Source organism: Aristolochia californica, unplaced genomic scaffold (assembly GCF_029961685.1).
Source record: "Aristolochia californica isolate CCGP_79_NKW_82.1479 unplaced genomic scaffold, dmAriCali1.0.hap1 SCAF_16, whole genome shotgun sequence".
Lineage (NCBI taxonomy): Eukaryota > Viridiplantae > Streptophyta > Magnoliopsida > Piperales > Aristolochiaceae > Aristolochia > Aristolochia californica.
The window spans coordinates 18,155,032-18,165,903 of record NW_027181837.1 but is presented as its reverse complement, the minus strand read 5'-3'; the positions used below and the strand labels follow the sequence as shown (position 1 = coordinate 18,165,903).

The window sequence follows — 10,872 nt, the reverse complement described above, 5'->3', positions numbered from 1 at the left end:
ACTTGTTTACTTAAACGAGCCTAAACCTGAACTCAAAATCTGGATTTATCGAGTCGACACTGAGCAGAGCTCAAGCTGTTCGCGAACCAGCTAAGTTCGATGCCACCCCTAGATAGGAGAGCAAAGCAAGAGAGACTTGAGGAATAGGCTTGATTCATTTTTCCTTCAACTAAGACCCATATTTATATTTTTTTCCATTACATATTTAGGGGAACTCCTCTATCAATTAGACTCCCTAATTATAATTAGGAATCTATCAAAAGAAAGTAGGATTCCCATTTCTACCCATGACTTTTTACCTTATTTCCATTGTTTCCCTTGAGTATCATTTTCCTCTTTTGCCCTTGAGCTCTTACGACCCCCATGCATGTGCCTAGGTGCATAAGTGTACCACCTTTTTCTCTTGTTTTTTTTCTTCTTTGTTGTTTTTTTTTTAAATTTGAGAGTTCCTTTCAGAGGCCATATTGGCCATGAGTAGTAGATGAAAAGATAAAAGAAATAAGTTCATGGATGAGACTAGTAGGATCGAATCATAGTTTAGGAGTCTTTAAGAGGTTAAATAAGTCTATTGAAAGAACTCAAGTACAACAAGGAGTAGGATATAAGTGGGAGACAAAGAGGAGGGGCTGAGTCATCCTAAAAGGCTCTAAAAATGGCATATTTTCTATTTTCTATCAGGGAGACTGTAGAGGGATCCATGTGCATTTTTGGAATGAACATTAACTATTTTTAGAAAAAAAAAACTTAAAATTTCCCATTTTCTAGACGTGATGATTGTTTTAAATTTTTGGAAGCCTTTGAAATATCCAAAAATCATTTAAGATTTATTTATTTTGACTTGGAAATGGGATTAAAAAGCCAAAGAAACAATACAGTTATAAGAATTTTCAAATCCAAAACTTTGCGCCCCCCCCCCCCCCAATGGATCCAACTTCAGTCATAGGTTTGCATGTGTTACGACCCTCTAATGTATCTAAAGAGAGATCATGTTGGCTATGAGAGAATAAAAAGCCAAACTTTTGCATGAGCCTAATAGAGTCCAAGGTGCATGGAATAGAAGACTACCAAGGAGTAGGAGACACTTGGAGACAAAGAAGAAGGGCACAGTCATTCTAAAAGGCTCTAAGAAAGTGACACCAAAATTATAGGGGACAAAAAGGTTAAAAATTTAAGTGAAAAAGCACACACCACAAGTAGATCAAGATTTTTTTTTTCGATGTTCTTTTAGTGGTAATCATAGCCCAAAAACCCTTGTTCAGGAAAAAATTCACTAATATGCTATATTAGCCAAAAATTACAAAAGAAATTGTGACTCTCTGTAAGTCAAGTAATGCCCAATGACACTTCCCAATATCTCTCAAAGAGATCCACATGCATCTAGATTCTAGCTCCAGTGATCAATCCTCTTCAAAATTTTGAGGTTCTAGAAAAAACTCTTTTAAGAAAGTGAAAAGTATGAAACATAAATAAAAAACTTACACCTTATTTAGAGAGATAGTCATTCCCATAGTGTATTTAATCTTAAAAAACTTTAGGCATAAATAAAAATATGTTTTGAGCCTTAGAGGAACTAAGAATACCAAGAAAATGCAAAAGGATTGAAAAGAATTGGCTAAAATCTGACTTTTCACTTACAAAAGGGTAAGATTGGAAACTTCCAATGGAAAATATTGCTTGAATGCTTAGGTTTGCCAATAAATTTTCAATGAATGCTAAGGGATGAGTTTGGGTCCCTATTTAAAAGTTTTTTAGGCAAAACTAGTTGTTTTAAACCATTGTGAAATGGCCAGGTTGATTGAGCGTACCTTTTTATTCTCGATTAATCGGCCTCCAACTAGTATATTTTAAAGTTCTTGTGGGTTTGTGATCAAATATATCATCAATCAAAGTGATTTATTATGCTTTTGTAGCATATTGATTGATATGGGATTGATCTATCATGCTTTATACACTAGCCTGACAGGATTCTAATTGATCCATCATGCCTACATAGGTTGACCGATCATGTTTTATAACTTCTATGTTCAATGAATAATATGTTTGATCATGCCAAGGGGGTTGATTAATCTGTTGAGTTAGTTTGACCCTCATCCATATTTTGATGATAACAAAACAAAACAAAATGAAGCTAATATTTACAACTCAGGCATTTTAGATGCACTTTCTTTAAGAAACACAAAATCTATGTAGAAGAATAAAAAAATTTAATAGAAGACCTTGAGCAAAATAAAGTGTCAAGTCTTCTTAAAGAAGTACCTAAGAGAAGCTTGAAGACTAGAAGATCTAGAGTTCTCAAGAACTCTACCCATGTAAGAGAATAGTCGACCAACTTTAATTCTAAGGTACTCAAGAGCATTAGAGCTCTAGAGCATGAAATTTTCTAAAACCATATTTTATCAATGCATATGAATGATTTTCACTGGCTAAAACCATTAATCTTGCCTATATCATGCTTAGATTTCAAAATAGTACACTAGCGTATAGCATGATTGATCATACAAAATGCTGCCAAGAAAGGTTATAAAGATGATTGACCACACAAAATATTGCATTGTTAGCTTTATAAAGTATGATCACTCAGTCAAATGTGTTGAGAAATTAATGAGTTTTATGAAAGTTTGAAAACTCATCGATCGATACCCTGATTGATCAACAAGCTTTGGAAACTTAGAAAATTTAGCCATTATATATGGTTGATCGATCAACATTCTTTGCAACTTTTTAGAAATGGAGTAAAAATGGCTAGTTTTAACACATTAAAGAGCTCTCACACTTTTAAATCATATGTGAAGGTCAGATTATCAATTCAAAACTCAATTTATCTTGTTTTTTAAAGTACTAAACAAACACGCTTTTATTTTTAACTCTTTGAGATATCTTAGCTTTTATTCATGTTGCAATTGATGTTATTGACTAATGAAATCATTCTCTATTGTCCAACAAGTTTGTTGGATTTTGATTTTCAAATTTTGTGTATTATTAAGCAAATTTTGTTGTTTTAGCTTTGATTTGAGCTGAACTTAATGATCTTTGATTCCAGGCAGTTATCCTGTTTTATTTACAAGTTTTTCATGTCATTGAGTTGTATTGCTAGACCAAAGTACAATTGAACCTTATATTTTAAAACCTACTTATTTTGTGTGCATGTTTTTTGTTGAACTTGAGCCATTGAATTTTCAAGTTAATAGTTACTCTTCAATAAATCATATTTAGGCTTTTGAATTTCAAATCAATCATTCGAGTGGGGCAGCTTTTCTCTTAAGACCTTTATTGTCAAATCATTAGTTGGGTTTATAGAATTAATCTTGAGGTTCAAATTACTTTAAGTTTAAGAAGCATTACTGAGTTTTTTTGTTAGCAAACCCATAACCTTCTACTCAATTTTTGTAAAACCCTTTGTTGCCAAAAAAAAAAAGTCAATAGATGTTGTAATTTGGTTTTTTACCTAATTGGTTCTAGGCTTGTATAGCCTTAGCCAATATTGAACTTTGTGATCAGGTCTTTGAAGTTATGGGGTGTAGTGAGGGTTGTGTACTATTACTCTCTAGGCATGTCTTGGTAAGGTTTGTTGTTAGTTGTGAGCATTAATGTAAATTGGCTTTTATAGCCTTTAAATGTAAGTGTCATTTGAAATTTTGACAAAGTCATAGTAAGAGATTTTTTTATGATTAGTAGAGGTGAAAAAATCAAATGAGGAGAGACAAATCGTATTTCATGTGTAGTTTGACAAGTTTATCAATTTGGCCATGATTAGGGTGGCATCGAGCCAAGCCGAGCCCGTACCTGCCTATGTTCGAACCGAACTTGAGCTTCAATATTCATTTAAAACTTTTCAAAAAATACATGTCTCGAGTTCGTGCTCCAACATACATTTAAAACTCTTAAAAAAAATACATGTCAATAAAATTGTTTATAAAATTATGCATACATTTTACATAAAATTGGGAATGACCTCTACTTAAAATTGGGCATAAGGTGGCATCGAATCCAGCTGAGTCTGAACCTTGTTGAAGTCGAACTTGATTTAAATATTTCGAACTGGAGCTCGAACTCTAGCTGAGTTCAAGCTTAACCTATATTTAATACTCTATATAAAAAATATGTCAAATAAATTATATATAAAATTATGCATACATTTTAAAAAAAGAATAATAGGGGAGGTTCATGCTTGAATTTCAATAATTAATTAAAACACACCAATATTAATCTTTTTTACTCCAAATGTTGTCTAACTTGTTTTGTAATTTTTGAATCCGGCTATAAATTTACTATGACCTCCTTAGTGCCCCTGGTTGAAAATTTATATTCTAGGAAAAACTAGAAATGTTTTTCCTATGATACATATTTCAAAAACAACCTTTATATAAAATCCTATTACTATTAGTGAAGTTTAGGGTTTAGGGTTTAGAAAATTACAAGAAATATTTTAAAATCCCCTTAGGAAAGTTAAATGGACCTCTTATTGCCGCTTCTAGATGAAATAAATAAAAATTAATAATCAATCTAATATATTACTATACTTATCAATAAATTTTTAATCAAATAAAATGTCACACAAAATTGCAATTAAAATTGCCTCATGCTAAAAGTATTACAACATCAACTGTCAAATACTTATTCAAAAATTTTCTATACGGTTTTCTAGCCCATCTTAGCAGCAAAATCTTACTAAGAAAATTATATGATTTTTTAATAAGAATTCTCAATTAGAAAAAAGTTTACAAAAAACATGAGACACTAATAGTCCCTAGAAAGTTATTTATACTCAAATGTATTTTCAATTTCTTCAAGACCCACGAGGAAGGAGAGTTTAAGGAATTTTTATTAAAGGTAATTTTTAATTAAAAAAATATTTACAAAAAAATGAGACACTAATAGTCCCTAGAAACTTATTTCTAATAAAATGTATTTTCAATTTCTTCAAGACCCATGAGGAAGGAGATTTTATGAAAGGTGGGGGGGGGGGGGGGGGGGGGGTGGTGGACTGAGGCGAAGACGAAGGGAGAAAGAAATCTAAAGGATGGCTACAGAGGCGGCCGGCGGCAAGTAGTTGTTGATGGTGACAATAGTGGATGGGAGAGGCTCGGTGGTGACGAGGAGAGGAAAAAAATTTCCCCCCCTCGCTCTCGCTCCCGCTCCCCCTCTCCCGATTCCAACTCGGCCCATTAACGAGCCATCGAGCCGAACCTGGATTCAATCGAGCTCGGATCTTTAATTTAAATGAGCCGATCCCGGATCTCGAGCTCGGCTCGAAATCCAGGGATTCCGAATCGAACCGAGCTGAGCTCGAGCTGGCTCGATGCGAAGCCACCCCTAGCCATGATGCACTACTTTATAACCAACCAAAGGGAGCACTTTTTTTGGTAAAGAAAAGAAGGAATACAAGACTTATACCATGACCATTTATTTGATAGACCTCATTAGATGAATCTAGAGAGAAGGAATAAAAAGAAGATGACCTCTTTTTTATGATAAAAATAGTACTTCTTGTTCAACCTCCATATTCAAATCTCAATCTTTAATAATCTCATGAATCTTTTCTGGTTTGACAAGTGGTACACCTTTAGAATTAGAGAAAAGCCAATAAGTCTCTTGCTTCTAATATATTGATCTAGAAAATAGAAGAATACTCCAAGAAATGATTAAATTTTCCAAAGGACCGCCTAAATGGCCTACTTTTGTGGCTTTGGATTTGGTGCAACACAAATTTGCACCAGTTTTGTTAGACAAGAATGGTTGAGCGTCATGTGGTGCTCAACTTTTCTTGTAGCACTCCTTTGAATGAATAAAGGTGTAGTTTGAATGAGGAGCTTTGTTTTATGAAGATGCAGTTGTGCTTTAAATAATGTAGGAAATATAGGAAGAAAATATACAGGAATATTAGGGTTTAAAAACCTCTCCTCTATTTATCATTTAACCAATATAAAAAATATGTCTATGTCCCATCTCTCCCTTAAATCGTAAGAGATTTATCTGTAAAAATGACTTCCTTGAAACAAACTCTAAAACATTTTCCAATACTATTCCTCAACTTGGAGCATATAGCTTCAAGTTATTACAAATTTGTCTCACAATCACCATTTATGCATAAAGAGAAAATGCAATAGTTGATCTTCAACAAAAAATTAGTCTTCATAAAATTTGTGGTCTATTTGACTTCAACAATCTTTAAATTTTGTAGTTTATGTGGTTTGTGCCTTTTGAGTTTGTGTACTCTTATGTTTCTTCCTCTAAAGTGGGAAGTGTATTTCCAACTTGAACATAAAAAGAATATTTCAATAATGAATCTCCTTTCTTCCCCTGAATAACAAACATTTCGAGGAGTCCCAAGAATAAATACTAAAGCAGACATAGACTTTCACAACCTTAAGTAGAGGGTACAACCCCATAAAAATAGCAAAAGAGATATGCCTGACACAGATAATAAAATTTAAAACCCACATAAAAGATTTTGAACACAGAATAATGATAATAATCACTATCCAAGAAAAATGTTAATCATTAAAGAATGATAATAGAAAACCCACCTAGGGCAATAAAATGTGACTAAGGACAAAAACACTCATATATAGCAAAGGAAGAAAACCATCCCAAAGAACTCAAACATAGGGATTGACTCACACAATTTCCAGAGCATGAAAAAAAAATCCCGACATAAAATTTGCACCACACTAAGTAAAATTCTGAATAGAAATAAAAAATTCTAAAATAAAATACAAGATTGAATGGGAGATAGTAAACAAAATTTTCAAATAGCATGGAGGATTCACACAGATAGACAACCACGAAAAATAACCAAAATTTTGACCAAGAACTTTGCCTACCATAGTTGAACATGAAATTAACCAATAACCAATTAGACAATATATGGATCAGAAGACCATGAAATTTGACCAACAAAAGAAATCATCAAAATCTGATTAATGAATACAAGTCTTAGCTCCCAAAATGTGCACAATTTGTTCATCAACCATGATAGATGAATAGGACAATACGTCTCTTACTGGTGTGGTTAATGAGAACATCTATTGAATTCCACGATAGCTCTCATGCCAAATGGGACATAGTTGTTGATGGTAACCGGGGGAACACTACTTATTGGCCGTGAGTAGACAAGAGTTTCACTAATCTTCTCAAATTCTAGCAGCTTGTTAAAGATCATGAAATAAATTGTTATTAGTTTTTTTACATATTTTAGTCTTCTGATATGACATTCAGCCCGTGGGAGTTGAGTACTAAGATGCCTGACTGGTAAATGTTTCAATCGACGTTGGAGCTCCGTTGAGCTGCAAGATTGAATGAATACTTAGAGAATCATCTCTTTTGAGAAGGGAATCGTTTCTGCTGCTTTGCATCTCCGGCCCTCCAATTCCCTCGTTTCTTTCTCTTCTACTTTTCCTTCTGGCGCTCAAATTGTTCTGATTTTTTCTCTGCAGCTCTGGCAAAATCTCGTTCATATCTCCTTTGAAGATCAGCGAACTGAATCACCCAAAGTCCTGACTGGAGTTCTTTTCTTCTATCGACCAATGATGTCCTACCTCCGTCTCTTCCCTTTCTTGTTGGTATTCCTGGTCTTGCTCGCACTTGTTCCAACTTGTTATTCATCTGTCTCCATCTCCGTCACCCCCCACGCCCTCAACAAATCCGGCGACTCTGTAAGGATTGAATGGACCGGAGTTGAATCCCCATCGCCCCTCGATTGGCTTGGAATCTACTCTCCGCCTGATTCAAGCGACGATGACTTCATAGGTTACAAGTTCCTTTCGTCTTGCTCCGATTGGAAATCCGATTCCTGCTTCGTTGACCTTCCTCTCATTAATCTTCGGTCGAATTATCAGTTCAGAATCTTCCGTTGGACCGAATCCGAAGTCGATCTCACGCGCCTCGATCATGATCACAACCCACTACCCGGAACCAAACACCTGTTGGCCAAATCAGCTGAACTGGGGTTTTGGACTAAAGGGCCGGAGCAGATTCATCTATCGTTCACTGACAGGGAAGATGAGATGCGAGTCATGTTTATTGCGGATGACCGCTCAGAGAGATTTGTCAAATACGGGATGGACAAGGACGAGTTAAAGTGGACTGCTCAGGCGGAAGCGACGACGTATGAGCGCTCGGACATGTGTGATTCTCCTGCGAATGCGACTGGATGGAGGGATCCAGGGTTCATACATGATGCAGTGATGAAGAATTTGAAGGAAGGAAAGCGATACTATTACATGGTAATTTCTTTTCTCGTGTAGGAATTTTCTTTTTTATACGACTTATTTGCTGTTTTGTGATAATTGGGAAAAGTTAATGTTTTAGCGAGCTTCATTTTTTCTGTAATTCGATTTGTGTTTTTGAATTCATCTCTCTTAATAATGGTTTCTCGTTTCCCCCTTGAAATGAAGTAGTGAGATATTCACCTAGTTCGCTTGTCAATACTCTTTAGCTGCGTATGATATTTCAGATTTTGTTTATCTTCAATATGAAGGACCATTTAATATTTCGTTTTCATGAGACAACATAAAAATGTTTGGTCTTAGATAGATTCTTTGCTTTTTTTTCTTGTTCTTATGAACTATTTTCTGCCGATCTTGTGGGTCTATGAAGAGCTTGTCCTGCCTGTTTCTCCCTCTTTTTGCATGGGTTTCTCTTTTGTTTTTTCTTTTCTTTTTTTCTTAGAAACTTTGATCTATCTGGCTGCTTCACTCTTTTTGGCGTTTAGGTTACTTCTGTCAGATTAATCAAATTATGAGACGGTTAATATATAAAGAAATAGATCACACACAAAAACAGAAGTGAAAGTTCATTCCAAGGTGATCTAATATCTGTGGAGAAGGTAGACTTTTTGTGTTATTTTACGTAATTGGAAAGTTCAATGGAAAGGGTAGGATGCTTAACTTTTTATTCCCAATTTAAGGTTCAGATGGAGGATGACATTGTCCCACTATATGTTATTTACCATGTTATTTTCATTTTCCCCATGTAATCAATTAATCTCTTCATTTTTCTTGTTGTCTAGTTTTGCCTTTTCTATTCTCTTCTCTTTCTCCTTTCTATTTTCTTGAGCTGGGGTGCTGCTGCTACTGAATGTGATGTGTTTTTGCTACAAATTTTGTTAGAAACTTGTTGAAGGGAATCACTGTTATAAAATAAAGTGTCCTTTAGTAAAAAATATCAGTCAGTTCTAAACTGAGAAAAAAAAAAAAAAAATTGCCTCGAGCTAGGTGTGTTCTTATAGCTTTTAGCGAAATCAAAAGCAACTTAGTTTATTCAGATTGCTTTTCTGGTTCTACCAGTTTTTAATACTAGATCCATTGCCAAACTTGAAAGTGTGGACCATCTTCTTGTTGTGTATGATTACACAGCACCCACACCATCCATTTGACTTGGATAGCCATTTGCATGGAATAAATTCAATAGCGATTCTGAAGTATGTTTGACTTAGTCATTCTTTATAAATGATAAAACCTTGGGTTTTTCTTATTTTTTGTCTATGTTGATAATGTTTGATCCAATATATTGACGGAGTCCTTGCACCATACAGGTTGGTAATAATGCAGGTGGCTGGAGTCAGATATACAGTTTTATCTCAAGGAATGAAGATTCTGATGAGACATATGCATTTTTGTTTGGAGACATGGGAACTTGGTTGCCCTATTCAACCTTTCTCCGCTTACAAGAGGAAAGTGTTTCAACTGTAAAATGGATTCTTCGTGACATTGAAGCTCTCGAAGATAAACCTTCCTTTATCTCTCATATAGGGGATATCAGCTATGCAAGAGGCTATTCATGGCTGTGGGATGCTTTCTTCAACCAAATTGAACCTCTTGCTTCAAAAGTCCCATTCCATGTGTGCATTGGCAACCATGAATATGACTGGCCATTACAGCCGTGGCGGCCTGATTGGGCTACTAGCATATATGGGACAGATGGTGGAGGAGAGTGTGGAGTGCCATACAGCCTCAAGTTCAAAATGCCTGGAAATTCTTCCTTCTCAACAGGAACAAATGCTCCTGATACTAAAAACCTGTACTATTCTTTTGATGAAGGGGTTGTGCATTTTGTGTACTTCTCCACGGAGACTAATTTCCTTCATGGAAGTGACCAGTACAATTTCATAAAGAATGATTTGGAGAAAGTTGACAGGAAGAAGACCCCATTCATTGTCTTTCAAGGCCACCGTCCCATGTATACAACAGGCAATGAGGGAAGGGATGGTCCCCTGAGAATGAAGCTGGTCGAACACCTGGAACCTCTGTTGGTAGAGAACAAAGTCGACCTTGTACTATGGGGTCATGTTCATCAGTATGAGAGATTCTGCCCCATGAAAAATTTTACATGTGGGGAAGGGGGTCCTACAGAGGCATTGCCAGTGCATGTTGTCATTGGGATGGGTGGTCAAGACTGGCAAGCCCTATGGGCCCCAAGGCGTGACCACCCAAAGGACCCAATATTCCCTCAGCCAATGCAGTCTCTGTATCGGGCAGGTGAGTTTGGATACACAAGACTGGTTGCAACGAGAGAGAAGCTTACTCTCACTTATATTGGAAATCATGATGGGGAGCCACATGATATGGTGGAGATCTTCTCAGAAGCAGGTATGAAAGGTGGGAGAGACGCCAAATCTGTCGAGTCTACACTTTCCTGGTATGTGAAAGGTGCTAGTGTTCTGGTGCTGGGGGCATTTGTTGGGTATATTTTTGGGTTCATTTCACATTCCAAAAGACTAGCCTCTTCAAAATGGAGCTGGATGGCAGTCAAGACTGAGTCTTAAGTAATTTTCTATTCTCATCTGGGTCTTCAATTCTGCAAATTGATCCTTGTAAATTATCCCGGATTAGGACTCCCTCTTGCAAGTAAATTCGGAAAGCGATTAATGTA

At 35.8% G+C, this 10,872-nt stretch overlaps 1 protein-coding gene across 1 annotated transcript; it reads left to right on the top strand.

The window, feature by feature from the left end:
* Positions 1–7,237: 7,237 nt before the first annotated feature.
* On the top strand, positions 7,238–10,872 carry LOC137953131 (probable inactive purple acid phosphatase 2). The gene is made up of 2 exons (XM_068800365.1): positions 7,238–8,225; positions 9,536–10,872. The coding sequence occupies exons 1-2, from the start codon at positions 7,527–7,529 to the stop codon at positions 10,763–10,765; spliced, it is 1,929 nt and encodes a 642-aa protein (XP_068656466.1). The 5' UTR covers positions 7,238–7,526; the 3' UTR covers positions 10,766–10,872.

What these genes read in the sequence shown, in the direction of transcription:
- LOC137953131 (XM_068800365.1), top strand. Translation starts at nt 7,527, where the DNA reads ATGATGTCCTACCTCCGTCTCTTCCCTTTCTTGTTGGTATTCCTGGTC. An exon ending in GAAAGCGATACTATTACATG is followed by an intron (nt 8,226 to 9,535) that starts GTAATTTCTTTT and finishes TGCACCATACAG; the next exon opens with GTTGGTAATAATGCAGGTGG.